The following is a 23,986-nucleotide window of genomic DNA, read 5'->3' on the forward strand; positions in this document are numbered from 1 at the left end:
GCGTCACATGAGTCAACAAAATGTGAACTTTTACTTTTTTTTACGCTCAGCTTGGATTATGACTAATTTTTACCTTCCCTACAAGTGGATGTAAGTTTTATCAAACATCAAGAGAGTTGAATGAATCAACAAAAGTTAAATGAAAACTTGACCCAAAATCGTAACCAATTTTCATAACACAAACGTCACTGACTTCCGTTACATAAAATAGTGATTAATTTTGGTTGCTTAGAAACAGACCGTTTTTGAGTTTGTGATTTTATATTATAGAATAAATTTGTATATGGGTCAATAAGGAAAAAAAATGAGATTGTTGTCATTCATGTAGCTCTTAAGAAAATATTCTTGATGTTAAACAGGAGATATATAATCTGTTTGTCAAAACATCTGTTGTGCTGAGAATTTCAAGCTTTGTTACTTTTGGAATGCTTAACATAGATACATTGATTTTGTTAAGCAAAGTTTATTGTATTTCTACTACTTTGTCTTGAAAACGCTGAATTTTTGGAAGATGGTTAAGCAGCGACGTATTTCTACCACTTTGTCTTGAAAACGACACATTTCTAAAGATTGTTTTCTAGCGATAGTCTAAATTGAAACACTTTAAATCATGAAATATTTTTTGTAAATCAGGTCTGAAGAATTCATCACAAGATTCTAATGTTATTGTTGAATGTATTGTCAATTTGGAGTATAGAATTAGAAATGTCCTTCAGTGTCATACATTATAAAAAAAAATAATAGTGAATCCTGAACATGTGCTAGAGAAAAATTCAGGCTGCGCCATCATTTCTACAGCAAACAGTGAATATAGGACTTAACAGGGTTTGCACATCCTTACAAACTCCTTAAAAACTCCTAACTTTTCATTTCCCTCTGGAAGGGCCCTTATAACTCCTTACTTTTTGCAGCACACCTGAAAAAGGCCTTTTTTTTTTCTCTGAAGGGATGATCTTTCTTAGAATAGGCATTCCCCATGGTGATGAATAGCATTGCCTTTATTCACATTACAACTCGCTACTGAAAAAGAAGAAAGAAAAAAAATTTCAGTTCCACTGGAGTAAGGGACGAAGACAAGCGTATCTTTTCGCCGCCGTGCCTTAAAGTGCTAAAAACTGAAGTGCAGTGGGGAAAGCGAATCTGTTTTGCAGATTGGTTGCCGTAAAATAAAAAGGCAAAAAAAAAAGAGGAACAGGCTCTATCCACACACAAGAGATTCTATAAGAGACAACGGGTTTCTCTCTCCTGGGATCCCGTAACGAGCGTTCATCCCTGAAGCCAGGTTTTCCTAGGAGTAGGCTTTTTGCACCGCTTGAACCTAACTGGATCATTTCGTGTCAGCAGAAATGAGTTACATAATGACACTACGCATTTGCGTTTTCCAAGCGGGGTGCATCGGCTCAGGACGGCTATGTACTATATGACCCTGGCGTCATATACTCTATCAGCTGCATGCCCCGTTTTAAAGGGAAGAGACACAACACGAAAATGAAGGAAGATCGCCGAAACACGTGGCACAGTCTGCCAATCGCGCCCGACGTAAAGCGCTGTCGTGAGCCGTATTGCGCTCTGTAGGAAAACAGTTGTACTGCTTTTCATATTGATGAATAGGCGTTGTGTCGCGCTGGGTGATTCACGTTGCGCGCGGCAGAGAAAACCTGCTAGTAAAACCCGGGTTTTAAAAGTGACAGCCTGAGCCACGTCTGGTTTTACAGGAGGGGAGGAGGACGAGCTGATCAGTCGCTATAGCTGAACCCACTTTTTTTAACCTTCAGAAAATAACTTTCGGTATCTTTATGTTAGGGGTCATTCAAGTATTATGTCAGCATGGATGGGGGATTTCGATTTGCTGACTTGATGACGGGGGGTGGATGATTCTTACGTCATTAACCACCCTTTATAAAAAATATTAAATATTCTTAATGACGTCTTAGTCGGTGCGCGAAAAACGAGTAAAACTTTTCACTAGTTTGTGGGCACCTGAACTAACATTCTCCCTATTGAGTCCCCTACAGAGCCACTCTAGTGATCTTCAAATACTTAGCCAATCCAAATGCTCTGGAGCTGTGCCGCACGTCATATAAGTGATCCGTGACTATGCCGCAGATCACTTAAGTAATCTGGGAATGTGCCGCGGATAACTTGAGTGATGTAGAACCGCACTGGTGGCAGGACCAATGCTCTGTGTCACATGTCACTCAAGGGATCGCTTAATGTGCCACAGATCGCTTAAATGGTCTGGAATTGTGCCACGAGTTACTTAAGCGATCTGTAAATGTGTCACTTTGTTCATTGTTACAAAAATAGATTTAGGGACAGGCCACATCATAACTCCTGTATATAGGCATTATATACATGTGCTCAACACATGGCCTAAATGTGGCCTGCCTCAAGTGGCTCATGGCAAATTCTTACTGCAATTGAGCGGCCCGCGGCACATTCCCAGATTGTTTGAGTGAGTGATTTCCGGGGGGAGGGCTTTCTTTCTTTCAAACCAAGCACAACTCAGGTCTATTACCATCTATGGGCAATTTACTATCTAGGAAGTTGTGCTGGAAGTGTGTGTGTGTGTGCCTAGAGTTGCTGCAAATATAAATAATTTTGTAAGAAAAATCTTTGTCGGCTGTGGTTTTTATTTTGAATAATTGGAGGGGAAATGAATATCACTTTTATAATTTTTATAATTTATGTGATACTGTTAGGAGTTATATTTTTGACCGAAACTTGGAAGTTTTAGAATACTTTGGTGACGACAGAAAGCATGTATGTGGATTGATTATTTTATGAATTCTTATGATGCTGGGTAACAAATCAAAACTTGTAATTTTTGAACCACTTTTACGTCTATATTTTTGAGAAGAGGGAAAGTTTGTTTGCAAATTAAAAATAAATTTGCATATGTGCCCCACCCCTTTTTTTGCTGTAAAACTTGTATGTTATGAAGTTTGCCATGACTCCTTAAAAACTGCTTGAAACTCCTTAAAAAGTCCTTAAAAACTCCTTACTTTTCATTTTGAAAATTTTGTATGAACCCTGCTTAAGTTATTTGCTGCTCTTGCTTCTTTTAATTGTGCTGTAATGACTCAGACAAGTTGAAAAACACATCTGAACAGATTATACAGACTTAATTATCGTATGTAAATAAAATTCATACTAGGTAAAAGAAAATTTGATTGTATTTTGTGTGCTGCCATTCATAGCGCACACACACATAACATGAATAAAAAAATCCACTAGTGTCTGTGTGGATGGAAAAAAATTCTCTCCTTCAAACTTTGTGTTATTTCTTTGTTTTGTTTCTTTAAACGTGAAAACTTTCTACTGTTTTGAAATTTTTCCTGCTTAAATTAATTTTGAGATGAGTTGTGGAAAGCAGCAGAAGGAAAGGCTCTCCTCGTGCTGCTCTCTCAACTGCTGCCTACAGTTGGCGTAATGTAATTCTCTCTCTCTCGCATAGCTGTTGATAAATGTGCTAAGTTATTCAAAACTTTCCTGTTTAACAAAATGGATTAACAAAATTAGTTTGATTTAATTATTTCTGATAATGTAAAAATAATCAATCTGTAAGAGTTCCATTGAAATGCAAAGTTTGGTGAAAACGGTTCATACGATTCCAGATTGTCAAAATTTGGACTCTTTTTACGACTATTTAGGTCACTATTTGGTCACTTTTTCAAACATTTTGGTCACTATTTTCACTAGTTCTGAGACCATGAGTCGTGCTGAGCCCTGCATTGATCGTATGTATGCCGCAGGATTCCAAAGGTTGAGAGACGCTGGTCTAGTGGCCACATATCCTGCAGTAGGGCCCTAAAACCTGATATGTTTGGCAGGCTCAGCCCTGATTTTTCACGGGTCCCCGTATAGTGAATTTAAAATGTGAAAAAAATTTGAGAATTATCTTGGGTCCCCAGGCTAGAACCCTGTTGGCCCCCGTACTGTGCTTCCCTGCGAATTGGAAAATTAGCCAGACTGTTTGTACCCTTACACGATGGTTTCGGCTCTCATATATGAGAAATGCTGCTTCTAATTTTTTATTTTACCTGTGGCGATATGTTTTGTCTGTGAGTATAGCGGCTGTTGTGCACACTGCTTGATGTCGATCAATAGTGTGTTCAATAGTTTTTCATTTGCAGGATGTGTTTTCAATGTGCACGGGCGCAGCAGTTAAGCTTGTTTTGGAAAGTTTTGTTATAAGCAGGGCTCCCACTCGTCCTACTTTTTGGTAAAATGGCCTACTTTCTCGTTTTTGTTTTACTTTTCTTACTTTTTTACCAAATCCTATGACAAAATTTGTGTAATTGATTTTAATTGAACAGGAAATCATTGATATATAACCAAATATTACAAATATTGAAGAATGCAATTAATGATTCTGCCAAAGCAGAAATTTTATCAATTTTAAGGTTATTTGGGGGGGTGTATGTGGACCATTTGTTGATTAATTTTTCATTTGCTTAGTTTGAGGGTTCAACAAGTATAGTAGTCATTAAAAACTTCTGTCTGGATGGGAAAAATAATTTTGTATTTATTACTTCGTGGTCTTTTGGACAGTAACTAACATTCATCATTAAAAATTACGTTGCAAATTGGTGAAACAACAGTTTTCATTTCAAAGCAGTTGGATACATAGGCCTATTCTAGGTTTGGTGATTCCTCTGCTACCCAATAACATTCAGTTGTCTTCTGAATTTTTAAGGCATGAAGAGGCATAAACAGTATTTACAATGCTCAGCAAAGAGCTAGAAATGGAAGTGCTTCATTTGTCAAAAATGATTACACTGGCATTGAACAGTAAAATGTGAACAAATCCCTTTCAAAAATGATGAACAATTCAAGAAAACAGGTTCACCTTGCATTATTTACATCGGATCTTACACATTTTGCCTGTGCTTTTGAAAGTGGTCTCGGAGGAGCGTCATTCTTAAAAAACTTAAGTCTTTAAAATTTGTGATGCATTGTCGAAGAGAGTTGACAAAGCTCTGCACTTTGAAAGACTCCAAAAAAAAGAATGTAATATATATGAGGAGAGACAGCAAAGAATTATCTGTGGTTGCTAGTACACTGTTTTTGCCAAAAATTAATTTTGTAACCAAGTCATTTATCATTTTGCTTTGGCTTGAGTCAATCTTGAAAGAAACTGAAATAGTGTTATGAGAAAAAAAAAAGTTATTTCAAAATTAAATTATTTTTTTTTAATTTTAATTTTTTTTTTTTTGCAAAAAAATTTTTTTAGGGACTTTTTTTCATTATGCTATGATTATGTTGTCTAAGGGGGCTACCCTCCCCTATCCTACTTTTTATTCCTGCGTTTTCCTACTTTTTCTCATTTTTTGAGTGGGAGCCCTGCATAAGTGACAAAGGAACTCCGATACGGCAAAAATATTGATGGGGGTATAGAGTTTCCAGACGTCCAATATATACCACCTGCAAGGCCTTATGCAGGAATGGATTTCATTGAATATTCATGATTTAATGAGGGCTTAGGCGATCTTGCAAAGTTGGTTGAAGTCATGGGTGGGGATACGGGATAGGGTGATAAGGACGATCAGCCTCCTTTTACCGCCACGTTTAAAAAAATGGCCATAGGCAGAAGGTGGACATTCCCCCATTTGAGAAACTATCTGCATCTGCTTTTGCAGGATGGGGGCTTATGTGTCACTTGAGCCGTTAGGGTCCAGTTCGTATGGTGTGTTGTATTTAAATTAACTTCAAATTTAAAAGTTTTTAAAAATGTAATTTTTGGGGGGGAGTTTTTTTTTTGTAAATTCACTTGCGTTCTCCCTTTCATTAGGATCCCCCTATTTTATTAACCCAAACCCCTAGATAGTCGCTACTTACAGTTTGGGAAGTACTGATATAAGGAAACAGTCTAGCATGGTTCATTTTGTCGAATGAAAAAAAGTCAATCCCAAAAAGTCGTAGAATTTTGCTTTTGGTATTTGGTAGACACCCTGCAAATGGAAGTATTGCCCATAGTTTATGTTGTTCTTTTCCATTTTTTTCCCCTCCTATTTTTGAATTCAAATTCCTCTGTCAATATTGCACTTTGAAGCATGAAAATTTTTTTTGGCCTCAGAAGAGATGAGGCAACAACTTTAAAATGGTATTTTAGGACAGGGTGTCTATATAAAAAAACACACATATATATATATATATATATATAATGGGTTTTTTTTGTGACACCGTATTTTCACACTCAAAACTGGTACAGGGTGATTTCTGAACATATTTTGAGCATTTTTAAACTGGAACCATACCTCTACAATGAATAGTTGATGAGATAAAAGTTACATTAGGACTACTTTGGACTTTAACCCTGTGCAGTTTGGGCTTTAAATTTTAGTTACATTGCTTAGGGAAATTATGAGTAAAATATTGAAAAATAAAAATGACTAACCTAGTTGAGAGAAACTTTTTTTAAATTAACCTTTTGCATGTGTTTCTCAAAAATCAATTATCAATTTGATTCACACTAGTGAATGATGAAGAAAAACAGTTTAAACTTTTGTTGATGGAGAATTCACTCTTACTCGCAAGGGATCCGGGATTTACTACCAACCTAGGTCGCAAGTAAATCAGAATTGTGACGTCACTGATAACAAATTTTGTAGATTTTTTTACATAAAGTAATCACTTGGTCTGATTCTATAACAGTCATTTTCTATAAGAAGTTTGCGAGAAACATGCTTTTCAGGGTTTTTAAGTCGTAATTAACATTTTTTATATGATCAATCTTTTATTTTTTATTTTTTCCAAATTGAAATGTTTCCAGCTATGTAATGACGAATCCTGATGTGCCAGTATTGCGCAAGCAAGAACTGGACGCTTTCTTAGTTCAAGCTGTGGATCCTCACTTGACTGATGTTGCAGAGACACAAAAATTAGAAGTATGTATGAAAAATACGTATTTGAGTTATCTATTTTTAAAAAAGCATTTAAATTTACATAAATTGATAAATTTATGGCGTTAGTGCTATAATGAATAAAATTTGTTTTCTAAAGTTATACATTGACACAGCCAGGGCCAGACAAATCCCAGGCACCAGGTTGACTATAACATTGGTGCCTTAAATTTTTTTTGTGTAGTTACTAAATTGCAGGATGAGAGTAGCACAAAATATTTGAAATTTATAGTAGCATATCTGCCTACATGAAAGAGGGTCACTGTGCCCTAAAAATGTCAAAAGAAACACTGCTTTGGATCTTTTTCTGTTGATAAAAAAATATTTTGGCACCTAAAATTTTTTTTTTGGGTGCCTAGATTTTTTTCAGTTGGATTTGTTCAGCCCTGGATGCAGCACTGCGGATATATAATAACCCTTTATTTTTTTTGTTCTTAAATTTTAAGTAATTTCAACAATAATTGGAAATTTTGCAGTCATTTGGCATTGTTTTTAATTACAATTGGTGATATCTGGGATTTTCTGTTCTTCCCAATCCTGAGAGGAATTTTCTGGATTTTAATTTTCTCTTGCTTTCTATCCTAAATTCCATCTCCACCAAATTTCATTCTTCTAGGGTCGCTAGAAGTGTCTCAGAAATTTGATGATTGGTGAGTGAGTGCCAAACTTTGAGTACAAATTTCTCATTAACTACAAATGATAGAAATGTGACATTAGGAGGTTTTATTCAGTTTGTGAAATATTAATTTTCCATATGGATATGTCAAGTTTCAGTTACCTGAGCAACTCCAATACTGATATATAGGGTGTACCTTGAGTTGCTTCCAAAAAGGATGTTATGGTCATGCTTGCTTTGTTCAACTTGGCAGGGGTACTACCATGCCTCCATATTGTTCTAAACTTGTTTTGTGTAAAAAGTTGTTCTTCAATAATTAATGAGCAAAAGCATGATTGTAATGACAATGTCTATGAAGTTCAGTGCATCATTTGCAGTTGGGACCTTCGTCTTGAAAGTGCTCTACAAAAGCATTTAGCAGCCTTCCTGAAACTGTTGTCATGTTTGGCTTATTGTCAAATACAATAAAAGTCAGTTGCAAAGACAAGAGGCTTATAATAAGAATCTTGCTATTATGAGTAATTTGCAAGTGATTGTCAGAGCTAGTGTTATAGATACAAAAATATCCAATCATAGCGAGTTATTTATTGATATAATGAGAACAGAAATTTTCAAAAATCAAAGAATTATACATAAAATGGATAGACCGGAAAGAATTTTTTCTCAATCTCTTCACCCTATTCATAGGTGTTTATAAGCAGGGCATGTCAGTACCTCTCCTTGGATAAGGCCATATGTTGTACCTTATCTTTTCATCTATACATGAAGTTGAATAAGGTGTAGGTGTGTGTTGATTGGGCAGGGTGGGTCAAGACATTTGGTTCTGACATCATTGTCATTTGCCTTGAAGAATCACCCCTTTCTCCCTTCTCCTTTTTTTGGAATCTTTCAAAACTGGAGACAGTGAAGACACTTCTTAATCATTTTTCTCTGCCTTAATGTTATTGGACACTTATAACTTAAAGTGCAACAAATACCCTAGTTGCAGAAACTGCTGCATTCCGTAAAGTATGAAGTTTTGTTACAAAATCAACATTGTGTGTGTGTATGCATAAACAGTTAACTATAGATACATATTTCAGCAAAGTAGTTCAAAATAAAAAGAAAAAGGGAGGTTAATTCATCTAGTTTTTTCCCCATTTATGTTTCTACAGTGCAAAAAACTGAAATTAGTTTATAATGAGAAGTCCATTATAATGCAATTCTCCCTCTAATTGTGAACTGTTATTATAATGAACTTTTACTGTATATACTATTTTAATTTAATGAGAAAAATTATGGTGCCACCAAGAAAATGCTTGCACTGAATATTTGTACAGACAAAATATACAAATATTAGCTTCGACAAGTTGTGACCACTGTTATATAATGTGGTTTTGTATTTAATTTTCAGTTTGTATTATTAACTTGGTTATGGTTTGTATTTGTGTAAATTAATTTTTATTCCTGGATATTAGTTTATCATTTCCAGTGATTCCTTCCCAGGCCATTATCCTGGGTAATTTAGGTTTTACTCTATATAATTACTCTAATTCAGGGCATCTACCACCATCATGGAAAATTCACAAAGTCCCAGAAAAGACACAGAAAAAAAATGTTGTTGGAAGTCAAGAAAAAGTCATGGAAAAAAGTGGAAGGTCAGATTTTTTTTACCAATCGATTTTCAGATTTTTCTGGCAAGTTCCTGTACTCGATTTTAACCTTGGAAATCATGGCCTTTTATTAGGCTTCCCACTGTGAAAGCCCTATAGATAACCCTGATTATACAGTGGTGGTTGGCTGAAGATGATTTTCTGTGGTTTTCCCAACTTTTCAAAGCATTCTCTATTTAAGGAAAAGTTCACCACAGCAAACAGCAGAAATAACCAGGGTTTCTATTGTCAATCATTATTGTACCAAATTTTGAAAAATCCTTTCATTTTGTGAATAAGAGCTATTGTGCTAAAGAATGAATATTGATTTGCCAATGTCCATAATTAGTAAGTGTTAAATCTCTAGTGTTGCCAAATAGCAAGTGCTGAATCACTAAAACATTGTCACTTTTGTTCGGTTTTTCTGAGTAGCGAAATTGACTATAACTTACAGGGATCTAGAAGGAATCACTCGCACAAAATTGAGGAGGGAAATTAATCATAAATATTGACCCATCATTGGTTTCTCACTTATGATTTGAAATATAAATGACAGCACCTCCTAAGCACATAATACTGCCTATTTACCAAAGAATATTTAGAGGTTTTGAGGTGGTCACACCATCCAGAATCAGCTATAAACAGTAGATCCCAGTTCAGTTGGCCATTGTAGATATTAACCCTTTAAGTGGCATTGATGAGATCACATTTCCTCAAAAGCCTCTTATTTTAGCATTAACAGATATTTTGTGAAGTTAATTTCTCAATAGAGCACTTTTTATTATACCTATTTGTTTGTGCCTGTAGAAAATTAGAATAAAACCTACTTCATTAAAAAAAGATATGGCATTTTAAAGGAGGATGTAGTGATTTATACTATGCCACTTAAAGGGTTAAATGAGTGTGATGCTGGAGTAACAAAAGTTTGCCCCCTGTACTATGCTATAATGCAGTATCAACTCGAGCTGACATGACTGCATGTTTGCTACCACCAATTAACTGTACATGCACCTCGTATACATTTCTCTGCATAATTTCTGATGAATCGGTACATGTCAAGTGTGTTTTGAGTGTACATGTGGCTCCTAACATATTTATGTTGTCAGAATTGAGAGACTTCATGCTTGTTGAGTTCGGGATTGCTTTGAAAGTGTGCGATGCAACAACTCCCTGTAGCAGCTCCCGATGGCATTTGCGCATCTATGTTCCTATGTGATTTTGGATTGTTATCATATGTCTGAATTACCCTTTCAGTTTGACTATTCTTCTCTGAATCACCCTGTAGAGTGTAAGGTGGTGGAGATTTTAGATGAAACAAAAAAAAAAAAATGTGAGGGAGGGTGGGATTGAAATGCCTTTAAGTTGTCATTCAAGTTGAACAGGTTTAATGTTACTTTTTCGCTTTTTTCAGATTTATTTGTTCAACTTTGAAACAGGCTGCCATAACTGAGGTTTTATTTCATTGTACTGTGTGATAGATCTTCAATTTTTAAATCATTCATATTTCTAGCAAATTAAAGTTATTTAAAATTATACAGGTGAACTCTTGGCAAATTCAAACTTGGTTATGTAAATTTTAGTAATTCCCCCTTGAGTTTCCTATCCAATTAACATTGTAATTACCTGTTTGATTTTTTCCTTAATTTGAAGTTTGATTCAGATGTGTCATTTGAAAAATGTCTTTTCTCTGAATTTCTGGCCAACTTTTAGTCATCCTTTTGTATTCCATGGTTTTGTAATCCTTTCCTTAATATAACATGTAGCCCTACATTAAAGCATTAAAAAAAAGCTATAATTGGCAAAAATCTGAATTTTGATATGGCTTCAAGAAGCAATGATTTCATCACTAGTGCCAGTTCCTTACACTGAGGCTTTTGTCTTTCTATTGGCAGCTGAATTTTACTGAATATTTAACTTTATAGCCTCTGCAATTGACAGGTACTAATTAAGGAACACTACTGAGGAAATATGAAAGTTGATGTGTATGCGATAATCAACTCCACCTTAATAGGGAATGGTTAAAAGCTGATGTGCTGAAATCCTAGTTTATTGTCTGATAAAATGTGTTGGAGATTCCGGTCTCTATCATTATTGTTTATTTTAGAACATAAATGCAGCCAATAATTTTGACCATTTATACAAATACAACGCCACAACAGGCAAATTGCCCAACGAGGTGGCTGACTTAAGAACATCATGGATCCCCGAGCCATTTTTTTGGAGGCCCTACCTACTACTGCTACACCACACATGCACCCTCTCCCCCCCCCCTCCGCGGAACCCCTCCGCGGAACCCCTCCGCGGAACCCCTCACCATGTCCAAATGAGATTCGCATGCTTGTTCAGTTCTAGAAAAAAGTTATAGTTGACTTACTGGATGTGGGCATTGGTGAAGAAAATTGCATTGAATTGTCACATGAAGATGCCTAAAACAAATCTAAGAAAGAAAGCAACAGAGGTCTCCAGTTCAAGGGGCTTAGAGGCTACAGACATTTTAGAAAAAAGTCTGTAAGTCTGTTGAAGTTTAAAGCTTGCATCTTTCATTCTCTAAATCAAGATTTTCTACAAAGTTTAAGAACATCCAAAAGGAAACAATTTTACAGAAGTAGTTTTTGCAATCATTGCAAAGTTGATGAATCGAATAATTAGAATTTTAGATAATTTGACATTTTTTGCTGATCCCTTGAGCTTTGAATTATCTAAGTGTATATATATATAGTCAAACCACATTATGGGGTTCTCCTTGGGAAAGAAGAAATATGACCCTATAAGCAGAGTGACCGATAAACAGAGTATGGCATTTTACTGGCAAACCGTTGATCCTAGAGGCATACCAACTGGAAAAACTATCCAAATAACACGAAGTACTCAGATATGTCATCCATATTTGAAGGGGTTGTAAAGTTATTAAAATAAAATTAACTTTTTATATGGATACCCTGTGCCCAAAACCCAATTAGAAAGTTGTTGCTCTCATGATGCCTAAAAACCTGGTACTGTGCAATATTCACTGAGATATTTGAATTTGGATTACAGAGGAAAGTTGAGAAAACAAAGCATTAAATGAGTGTAAACCATATTACCCGCATTTAATGCTGTTTTTTCCCAATTTTCTGTTTTTTTTCGAATTTGAATATTTTGGCGAATATTGCACTTGGAAGTGTGCAACTTTTTTTAATAGCATCAGGAGAGACAGAGCAACAAGTTTCTAATGAGGTTTTGGGCATAGGGTGTCCATATAAAAAGTTATTTTTTTATTTTAATAACTACATAACCCCTTCAAACATGAATGAAAAAAATATATATGTTATTTTCAAAGTCGGAATTGCAGAAATGATTCAGACTTTGGCTGTCCATTTTGTGAAGTGGCCGGAGATCCCTGGGCAAAGCTCGATGTGCTGATGTGAGACGACCTGGTAGGAACCAAATCCTTTTTTTCAATAGCCAACATGTGATATATGTCTATATATAGCATCTGTATTGGATTAGCTGCATGTGATGACAGAGAAAAAGTGAAGTACGAGAGGGAACTATAAAAATAATTATATAAACCAGGGTTTAACCTACGGTTGCATTTTTCATAAAATACGAAAGATCTTAGAATGCAAAAGAAGTGTTAGCCACTTTCGCAAAAGTGCATACAGGAGGTATGGAAGGAGTAGACACATCCTACCATCAATCATTACATTAGCATTGTAGCATTTTGCTAAAGCTTTTCTCCCCATTTTCGTTTTTTTTGCGAAAGGAATTTTTTTATCTAACTTAAACCCTGATATAAACATATAGCTTTTTTTCTGCCAAATTTTGGAGGGGAAAAAATTACAGCATCCTTACTGCAGTTTGATGGGTTGCTATAACTAACATGTACATAATTATCATGAAAAAATATGCCAACTTGTCTATGGTCCTGAATCATGTCTTTTGTTATCAGACTGTGATCTGTGACCACTGGCCAATTTGAAATGGCCTTTCCCGTTGCGAATCGGCTAATTTTGGGCTTTGGCAGTAACATATCCATTCAATATTATCAATACCTACATGAAATACTCAAAAAATTCATAACCTACATGAAATACACAATATATCCAGGGCCTTGCCTCACTAACCATCTGTAAACCTCAAAATCATCTAAAATTCAATCTCGTATACACCAACCCTTCAAACAAAACCTGAAATACAATTAACACCTAGATAATACAACTTTTAAATACACTAAATCCCTAAAATACACATAATATACAATAATTGCAACAGGTCTGCACCCCCCAAAAAGGGTCTTAAAACCGGAGTAAAAGTGAGTCTCAAAAAAAAGTGTAGGTAAACTTAACGTGTTGATTCAGTTATAAATTCCTAGGTGCACTATGAAAATTTTTATTTTCCATTTTTGAATGGAAGAAAAGAACTAAACAATAAAAGGTGGAAAAAAATTAAACTGGATTCCAAAGTCATATTTGCCAACTACTATGAAATTTCCGTAGTTTCTGCCATAAAATACGGAACTGGTGAATCATGAAAAACTAGAAAAGTCTGTTTTTTTAGAAACATCTTTTGAGCCGATGTGGTGGTCGAGTGGTTATAGTGACGGACTCGCGATGCGAGAGCCCGGGTTCGAACCCCACAGTGGTGGTCGGCTGAAGTTGGTTTTCTGTGGTTCCCAACTTCAAGGCGCAAATGCGAGCCGATCTCCCCGTTAAAAAGTCTCGCCACAGAGAGCAACAGTCCTACAACGATAAATCATTCAATCATAACACCTCACTCATAGTTTGAAAAACTGGTGGCAGATGGCAGCACTACACATAACAAGCATTACAGAGAAACAAAAAAAAACTTCACGTCAGGTTTCACTACACGTACACGCACATTCCCGCATATACCGATTCGTTGGGGGTTCCGCGGGGGGATGTGGGCGGGGTGCATGTGTGGTGTAGCAGTAGTAGGTAGGGCCTCCAAAAAATGGCTCAGGGATCCATGATGTTCTTAAGTCAGCCACCTCGTTGGGCAATTTGCCTGTTGTGGCGTTGTATTTGTATTGTATTGTATTGTTCGATGATTTTCTTGAATTCTATCATCCTATCGAGTACAAAATGACGTCGTGCAAAAAAAGACTGCATTTTACAACGAATAAATATCAAGCCAAGAATAAGTATCAAATTCATAAATCAACAATTGAAAAAAAAGTGTGGCCTACACTAAGATAACTTATGGCCTAGAGTTCTTTTTGATTAGTAAAAGAAAGTTCAAATTTCGCTCACAGGCGGCTCTGTAAAACCAAAAACTGGACATCTATGTAAAATTGATTTTCTGTATGTGTTCTCTATACAAATCTACAATTTCATGCCAAATTTTTTTGTGTACCAAATAGCTCCCCAACTTAAAGAATAGTCTATATTTTAAAAGTTTATCGGAACTGGGTCAATGCCTGATAGTCAAAAAACTTGACAACAATGACTTTTGGAATGTCTACTTTGGTTACCTTGATTCCCAAACAATGGTTTGTCAATTTTTAGTGCTTCCAGTATATGAAGAAGATCCAGGCAGTGCCAGGTATTACTGCTAGTTTTACAGAAAATGTCAAATTCATAATTTTTTTTCTAAAGTTGGAAACAAAATTGATTTGAATTAAAAAAAATTCATGAGAGATGATTTTGGATAGGGGGGAAAACCGCTCCCCTCCCGCAATTTTTTTTTTGAAAAAATTCTAAATTGTTCTAAAAAAAAGTTTTGTAAAACTTTTTCTCTGGGGTACTTTTTCTCTGAATGAGGTATATGTACACAAAAAGAACAATTATATTTTCAAACCAATCCAATTAAAGGTGTATTCCATCACAGAGCTATGTCATTTTACCCCAATTTGCATGCACTCTTGAATCTGAATATTAAAACTATAATCTAGTTTGGCAACAATCAGAACAAATTGGCCTTGATCTCTCACTTGGGATCATCGCATCCGGCTGCAAATGGAACCAAAAAATTTTAACATTCATATTTCCTGATAGAATGAAACTCTTAACTTAAAATTAAAATGAACTAGATGTTTGCACCGAGAGTCTATATATGGATATGTTCTACATGAGAATAGCCTCGATTCTCCCCAGTTTTGTATACCATCCTCGTATTAATGAGACAGGAATTGAAAAAAATTAATGGTTTAATTTTATAATATAGTGTGTACAATTTTAAATTATCTGTGACTGGCAGTTAATCTGGTAGGATGGATGAATTAAAATATAAATTGAGTGTCTATCACAAGGCTCTTTCTTATCATTGTGCTGGGCCCCCGGGCAAAAAGCCTATTAGCATCTCTTATATGGGGAGGGGCTTATACTCTGTTAAATGGCAAGAAAGCCACCAATAATTGAGTGATAAGTTTATCGTATACATTATATGAAAATGTTTTTATTTCTATGAAATTTTTCGAAAGCCTACTTTCACAAAAGTGACTAGGGCAAATTGTGGAGACATATTATCAAGAGTTTAATTATGTAAGAATGCCATAGGGAACAATTGAATCACTTGTTTAACCAGTCATCTTTGTTTAGTTAGTTTCTGTGTGCTATCCATAGACCCCCCCCCCCCCCGCAAACAAGGGCTATCCTTTTTTTTTTTCATGAAGATGCGCACACTTTTCCCTTTTTCTTTTTTTGGAAGTTTGAAGCTATTAAAGTATATTTTTTGGTATAATTTAAAAAAAAAAAACTAACTGGTATTTTTTGCTGTATATTTATAATTGAAAATGATAAGTTAATTAGTAAAACTAATTAGCTTTCTAAAGAGAAGTGTTGAATCCTTAATTAAATGCAATGGCAACATGAGTTGTTCAAGTTCAAAATGAATGTATTAAAATATTTTTCAGTAGTTCATGTTAAAAATGTATTGGAATTTGTAAAATGACTTTTAAATCATTTTTTTCTGCTATGGTGCTAATAGTAAGATGGAATATACACTATGTCCCAAAAATTTATAGACTCTTGTTTGTTTGGTATAACTTTTGTAGTGCATGGTGTAATGAAATGTTTTTTTTTCACAGAAAAGGAAAGGCATTTTTTCAATAGTGTAAAGAGCATTTTTTTTGCAAAATAATAAAAATTGAAATTATAATCATCAGTTTGTTAAAATTATGTGTCCCAAAAGTTAATGGAAACTATTGAATATATGCAAATTTGAAAGCCATAATCATGGTACAAGGCTTGAGAACTACAAATTCAGTAAGATAAAATAAGGTGCAAGAGAATCTTTCTTTTAAGGGACCGTAAAAGTAACATAATTTGCTATGGATGAGATTAATAAAATTTTGAGATTGAAGTTGCAAAGTAAGCCTATTAAATATTTTTTAAAGGCTTTAAATCGTTGCAAAAACATAATTTATCACATTTTAGCCTGTAAGACACCTTTTACCATGCAAAATCATTTTTGTGAACACTTAGATATACAATTTCACATGATGAAAGGTTGATAAAAAGAATGGTGGTATAATATCCAAGTTATATTTGCTTGTGGAATTTGCTCTGGTTTCTGATTTTTTAATATATCACCAGATACAGGTTTAAGAATTAAAAAAACTGGTTTTTTGTGGTTCATATGGGAAAACTGTCTGTTAATTAACCCTCTCAAAGCAGCACATTCAAACACAACACTTTTCGAGAGGTCAGTGTGGGCTTGAAACCACATAGCTTTTGGTGACAAATAGATCAGTATTATTTTCAGTCATGAAAAGAAATGTAACTTGGATTGTCTTGGTGCATATACAAGGTATTGTCACCATTTAAGGGAAAAGCTATGCTCGTACTTCAGCAGACATTGGTGAAGGTTCTGTGATGGTATGGTGGCCTCAACATTCAATGGACACACATCTTTAGTAATCCTAGATAAGAGACAGGATGCTCAGAATTACATAGACACTAGAAAATCATTCTAGTCTTACAAGAGACACTAGGAAATTTTATTCTTTTTGGTTAAATTTTAAATTTTTAAATTTTGGGGGGCAGAATTGTTTTTTCAGCAAGATAATGCTCCTGTGCATATGTTCAACATTGCAAAAACCTATTTTAAAAAAAATGGACTCTTCTGGATATGCCACTTGTCTTGATCTCAGCATTATAGTCCAATGGGTGACAGTTCAGCTCGGTGAACGCCTTGAATCATGCATTTGGTCAACATGGATGAGGCACAAACAAAAAGAATAGAGGCACTGTCTGGCATCACAACAGAAGAATTTTAAAAACGATCTGAATAATGGAAGAAAAGACGACAAAAAAGCATATTCGCGTTAATGGAGAGTACTTTCATAGGAATTTTTAAAAAAAAATTGAATAAACAAATTAAAAGAGATTCTGGTTAGTGAGGAAAAAATTCCTTAAACCATTTACTTTTGCAATGAAACAAAGTATTGTGCTGATATTGTTCATCAGATTAAGTATATACTACATGTAAGCTTCATTATTCAAAATAGCCATTTGACTTGACTTTAATAAATGCTTGATTTGTAAAACAAATGAATAAAAAAGTTATGTATGCCCGAAAAATACCTTTTTGTTAAAATCATTGAAGAGAATCTGGAGAATTTTATTCAGTTTAGAGATCAGAACCAAATTTGGTTGTCAATGCGAGTGATAATACAGTAACACCCCTCAGGTCATCCCTCTTTTATGGACCAATTTTTTTGTCCTGCCAGTATCCCCAGAAAGGATGTTTTACTGCAATTGCTACTGTATCAGAAAAAGACAGCAATGTTAGATTAGTCTCTGCAGTAACAAAACAAGTGATGCATGTTCAGTGTGCAAGGAATATATTCGTATATGCAGCAAATACATTACTCTAATTTAAGACAAGTACTAATAGTGTAATAAGTACAATACTGCAATGCAACTGTAAAAGAATGTTACTAATTGTTGCAAATGCAAAGAGGTACTTTCTGTTCAAAAATGATATTAATTTTCTGAAATATAAGTTTAAAAATTTTTTCCACATTTCATTGCTTATCTATTTTAATTTGAACATAATGAAACTTTCCCTTAAGAACAGTATTTAGTAAAAGTGATCCAGCAGTCACTTTAACTGGCATCGCCATTTCAGATAGGATGAAAGGATAGTCCAACTAGTTTTAGGCAGGGATTACACGATAAAAGTTCTTTTATAAGACTTGAAAAATGCTACCAATAAGATCATCGGTTGCATTTTTGAAGTCTTATGAAAGAACTTTTATCAAACTTTTATAGTGTAATCCCGGCCTTAGATATATCGTCAGTTCCAGTTCGTTAGGGACAATTCCATATTTTGGAGCTGCAGCAAATTCTTTTTTAACATGGTTGTTAACGATTTTAATAAAGCTCACTTCTCTGCAGAAATATTGTCATTTCAGAAAAAGGTTAATTTTTTTATATATCAACCCCATATTTATCGTGGTTAAGTTTTAGTAAAAGTTAGATGATAATGTTTTTTAATGATGCATTGAAATGTAAAGGAAAGTATATGAAAGAATTTTGAACTTATGAATGTTGATTTCAGTTAGCTTTGGTCACCACACGAGGAGTACAACTTGCAGCTATGTTCATGCAAGGTGTTGAAAATGCACTATTTGCTAATGATGCTTGTGGAGCACCTATTCCATGGTTGATGTGCTGTCCGTGGCTATTTTTTGATGGCAAAATTTTTCACCGAACCTTGCTCAAGGCTAATGGTGCCAAGAATCTCATTGACCTCTGTGATAATAGAGTAAGAGTATTTTCATAATTTGTAGATTTCACTGACTTATTTAATAAATACAGTGACATTACTTAATGTGATTTCTGATAACAGCAACCGATTGGTTACTATGTATGTAGAAAACAGATGCAAATAAGATGACCATACATATAGTTTTTTCCACACAAAACTGGTGGCAAAACGTTCAGTTGTGCCACTGCTTTCCACAGATATTTTTTAACTTTTTAAGACTACATAGTCTTGCACCAACCTGGCATGCAAGATGTATGGTCTCGCATGGATTTGCCACTAAATTCTTAGCTTCTGATAGGCATGGTGCATTTTAAGAACATAAAACTTGTCACTTAATGCCATTCATTTCCAACAGTCCAACAAACACTGTGTATAAAATAACATATTTCACTTAATTTATACATAATATATTTAAAATGCTTTCGCATGTTTCAAATATATGCTTTTATGAAAAGACGATCATGTAATTTGTGATTTTTAGATTGATGAAGTGGCCAAAGTTGAACGAATGAGAACTGCAATTCTTGAAGGAATCCAGGTTCAGTTTGCTCATGCCCCAATCACCTCAATAGGTCAGCGAGCACCCCCATTTCCTAATTTTCAAGTACCAGTACCTGGAATTCCCAGTAGAGGAAGAGGTATTTTTCTGAGAATTAAATATTTTTTTAATGTGCAACGTACACTAGACAAGATTATATTGTAGCTATTTGTTTCTCTTATTTAAGTTTTTGCTGATGTGTGAGGATGAACTTGAATCTGTTTCACCTCAAATAACTTGTAAACCATTTGCTATAGAACCATTCTTTTAATTAAACAAAGTATTTAAATAATTGACCATTTTAGATGTGTTATGTATTTTATGAATAATGTACGAGTATAATGTATGGAGGTGAAGTTTTATTTTTTTTATACTGTGCCTCTGTCACCTAACTTTCTATTACATAGGTGATGTACTGTTTCTCTTAAGGCCAAAACAACAACTTTCATATTCTAAGGGCAATATTTTTTTAGATATTTGGATTCAAAGATCTCTGAAAATGAGGGAAAAGCAAAGAATAAGCTTGTACATTAGTTTGTTCTTTCCCCTCATTGTTCAAACTTTTTAAAAGACCTTTGAACAGGATGTCTACTATCACAGGAAAAGTCGCGTAATTCAAGAAGCACGATTTTTTTGTGATTCTCGAGACCCTTTTTTTCGATTTTATCCCTAAAATCTAGGCTTTTGAAGCTGTGGCATTCTGGCATTCAATATTTTTCCTCCCTCTGTTTCTTTTCTCCAAACTTTTTTTTTTCACCAGGAGACTAATAGGTGAGTAGCAACAAAAAAAGAACAATTTTATGTATAAATGTGTAGGCTACATTGGGGACAGACATTATAGGGTGCGGGAGGGAGTGATTTGGTTTAGAATCTAAAAAAACTTTTTTTAGACGTTTCAACATCTGTAATATTCACCTAAAGCAGTATTCTCAAAATCATATCTTTCCTGGAAAAAGTGGGTGGGACTGTAAGAAACTAAGTGGGCAGTTAGGAGTCACTGGGAACACTATTGGTTTCCATACGAGGAAGAGCACCGATTCTTCCTCCTCCCGAGAAGGAAAAACATTGTTTTTTTATTGTCCAAAATCTCACATCAATCTTTATCGACCATATATACAGTAAAACCTCTTTAATTCGTCACCATGATAAGTCGGCACTCCGGTTAAGTCGTCATTTTTCTTCAGACCCTTCCAGCTCTCATAGACCACACTGTTATTAAACCCTCGTTTACTCGTCGCTAATTTCAGTTAAGTCGTCACTATGAAAAAGTTTGAGAAAGAACAACAGACTATTTTTATAGCTCCCATTATAAAAAAAGAGCTTGTTAACAGCATTGTCATATGCTTAAAAGGCACCATAAAATCCTATAAACCCAAACGGATCAGTTTAAATAACGGAAGTTACGCTGAGGAAGCTCATTTGCCAATTAAGGTTTTTGCCCCCCCCCCCCTATGGGGGGGCAGGGCATTTCTGGCAAAACCAAAATTTATTGATACGTCAAAGATTACATATAGTGCAAGGAAATCAAAAATTATGTAAATCAAAGAATCAAATTATTCAAGTCAAAGTGCAACGGGCACGGATAATAAATAGTCATAGAAGCATGGGCTCCATTAATTTAGGGCTTGAAATTTAAACAAAATATCTTTGTTGAATAAAATTAGACATTCTTTCCCAAGTTGAGGTCTTCTGTTTACTTTTCTCTGCCCAGGGCCCCTCCACAAAGTCAATAGTGTTCGAGATTACTTTGTAGTTGTATAATGAACTACTGATGAAGAATTAAAATACTAAAATTTTTTTTTAATTTGATGTATACGTAAAATTTATGTGCAGTAGAGAGTTCTGTTATGAAGAAAAGCTACTTATTCAAACAGTTGCTCTGTTAGTCTAAATTAAAAATTACTAGTATAAATCAAAGTGTACAGTACATTTCACCACAATAATTTAAGTAATAAGAGATAAAAAAAGAAAAAAAATTGCTATTTTTTCTTTCGCAATCTATAAATTTTATTAATATTGTTATTTTGATTCATACTTTAATAAATGTCATATTACTTTAGATTTATACAATTTTCATAACATTGCACATTAAAACTGACGGAATTCTGCTTAAATCGTCACTCCGCGTAAGCCGTCATAATTTTTCGATAACTTGAGGTGACGACTTATCAAGGTTTTACGGTAGTTTAACAACAAAATTGTATACGCATGGCTTAGGCGATTTTGCGTAGTTTGCTTGGGAGCATAGGTAAATACAAATGGGGGGGGGGGGCTATAGAGAGGCTGTTCACCTCATTCATCAAAAAATTCTATTTGCATAGGTGGGAGACCCCACCATTCGAGAATCATGTATCGACTTTTGCTAGGGGCGGGGCTTATGTGGGCTGAGTCCTTTGGTTTTAATTCCTATGGGGGTGTATGTAAATGAACTTCAATTCAAAATTTTTTAAAAATAAAAAAAAGCACTTATTATAAATTTTTTTTTTTTTATTGTGCTATAATTATATTGTCGGGGCAGGGGGTACAATATACTCAGTCCAAATAGAACTTATCTGAGAACTTATACTCTTATATAATTACTTTAAATTATTTGCTTGATGGTTAATCGAAAATAACAAAATTGATGCATATGCTAGAGATATTTTTTTTACTCATTTAGCAGCTTCAAGTGGTTATCATGCATATGAACACATTTGGGTCAACAGGAGTGGGTTCTAATTCTCATTTGTGATTGGCTTTAATAAGTCCGTTTGAATGAACCATTGTAAGCACAAAATGACTGTTTGAAAATACATACAGTTGAGAATCTCATTAGATTGAATTTAACTTTACACAAAATATTGCTTTGCATGAAACATGTATTAGGTCTCTCTAAGTTAAGTTTTAAATGTCTTATCTGATAACAAAAAATTGGTTAAAAGGAAATCATTTCCTTGCTCCCTCTTATGCTCTCGGTAACAAGGTTCGAGGTCATAATGGGTTCAAAGGTTATATATAGAAATCATTCCAAGCAGAAACCGCTGAAGTTATAAATAAATGAAATTTTGTCAGTATTTTTATTTTGGAATGTAGAGACTCGCTAAGATAGGAATTTTTTTTTAATTCGAACCTTCAAGGGGTTTCAAAGGTTAGATGGAGCAATCATCACTGAGCCGAAATCGTTGAAGCTCTGAATACAAAATTTAGTAGTTTTATTTTATGATGGCTCGCTAAAGATACTCTTTCAAATTTCAACCTCTGGGTCGGGGGGGGGGGGATTATAAGGCGGTTCAAGAGCCAAAACTGCTAAAGCTATAAATATGAAATTTGTTCAGTATTTTATAATGTAGAGACCCACTAAGAAGAGATTTCTGAAAATTCAAGTCCTGAGAGGTTCAAATGTTATATGGAGAAATCATTGCCAAGTAATTTTCAGATTACCAAATCCATGCAAGTGAAGCTGCAGGTAAAAGATAGTTCCAAATATATGGGAGAAATAATGCTATTTGGCATAGTTTTTACTTTTTGATTTTTCCCGTTTTTTCTTGTAATATTTACAGCAAAAGTGACAGATGCTTTGGATAGTTGTACTCCTTGGCTATAAATAAGGATAAAAATATCACATGAAATTGTATGCTCATTTCATCAAGTCTGTTTCAAATTTTTTTAAAAATTCTGTGAACTCCTGGGGTAAGTTGGCATAGCATGATGGTTAATAGGATCTGAGCAATAGACATTAGTTAGTAACTACAAAACTTTTATTTCAATACAAAAATGCAGGAAAAAACTGCATATTAAGCACTCAGTATTTAATTGTGTGTGTCTTAAAAAAATCGAAAAGAATAAGGAAGTCATCATTCACAGCTTTATGTTCACCAAGAAAGTAGGTCAATTGCTCATGTGAATTGGTGGTTGTAATTTTCGCACAATCTTTGTGACATTACAAAACTGTTATTATATGAGACATGTTCTATGCCAATATGTCCCAACGTGACTCTTTAGCAGGGTTGGTAAAAAAGGTGGTTTTTTTGGGTTAAACCGGTTTTTTGTTTTAAATAGTATTAACATCAAAAACAATAAAATTTCTGAAAAATCATTGAAACGTCTAATAATTAAAATAAAATGTTTATTAATGGTAATTAACACTATTCCCATATAATTTAATCAATAAATATTTCTTACATTTTAACAAAAACCAGCTTTTTCAATTTAATTATTTTTGCCTAACTCAATGGATTACTGTGTTTGAAAATTCTTTTAATGTTACTATTAATCATACATATAGATGTTTTCTCCAGTTACTTTCAGTATGCTTAATTTGGAAGCTATATTGCAAAAACTATAATGAAAATTAGTTGAATATAATGTATTTAATGAAGCATAAATAATGCAGATTAATTAACAATTTACAATATACAGGGTGATTATAACTAAGGTTCTGATTTCAAAACACTATAAAAAGGACGACTGTCAGACTGACTTGAAAATTGACATGAATATTCCTGAAGAAATGAAATTTTATTTGGTAAAGGGGACAAAAATACTTGAAAATGAAAAATTAATGACATCCAAGACATGGGAAATTTGCTTGCAGAATGGAAAA

At 34.3% G+C, this 23,986-nt stretch overlaps 1 protein-coding gene across 5 annotated transcripts in view; it reads left to right on the forward strand.

Moving 5' to 3' along the window:
• Positions 1-23,986, forward strand: part of LOC149065638 (constitutive coactivator of PPAR-gamma-like protein 1 homolog) — a 234,636-nt gene that overhangs the window by 181,106 nt on the left and 29,544 nt on the right. For all 5 annotated transcript variants that reach the window (XM_089253548.1, XM_089253549.1, XM_089253551.1 and 2 more), the window contains exons 11-13: positions 6,776-6,890; positions 18,657-18,863; positions 19,348-19,504. In XM_089253548.1, coding sequence (XP_089109674.1) covers positions 6,776-6,890; positions 18,657-18,863; positions 19,348-19,504 — 479 coding nt within the window. The remainder of the gene's footprint in view (positions 1-6,775; positions 6,891-18,656; positions 18,864-19,347; positions 19,505-23,986) is intronic.

Source organism: Pholcus phalangioides, unplaced genomic scaffold (assembly GCF_987345545.1).
Source record: "Pholcus phalangioides strain wild (caught in Gottingen) unplaced genomic scaffold, Ppha-v1.0 ptg000039l_1, whole genome shotgun sequence".
Lineage (NCBI taxonomy): Eukaryota > Metazoa > Arthropoda > Arachnida > Araneae > Pholcidae > Pholcus > Pholcus phalangioides.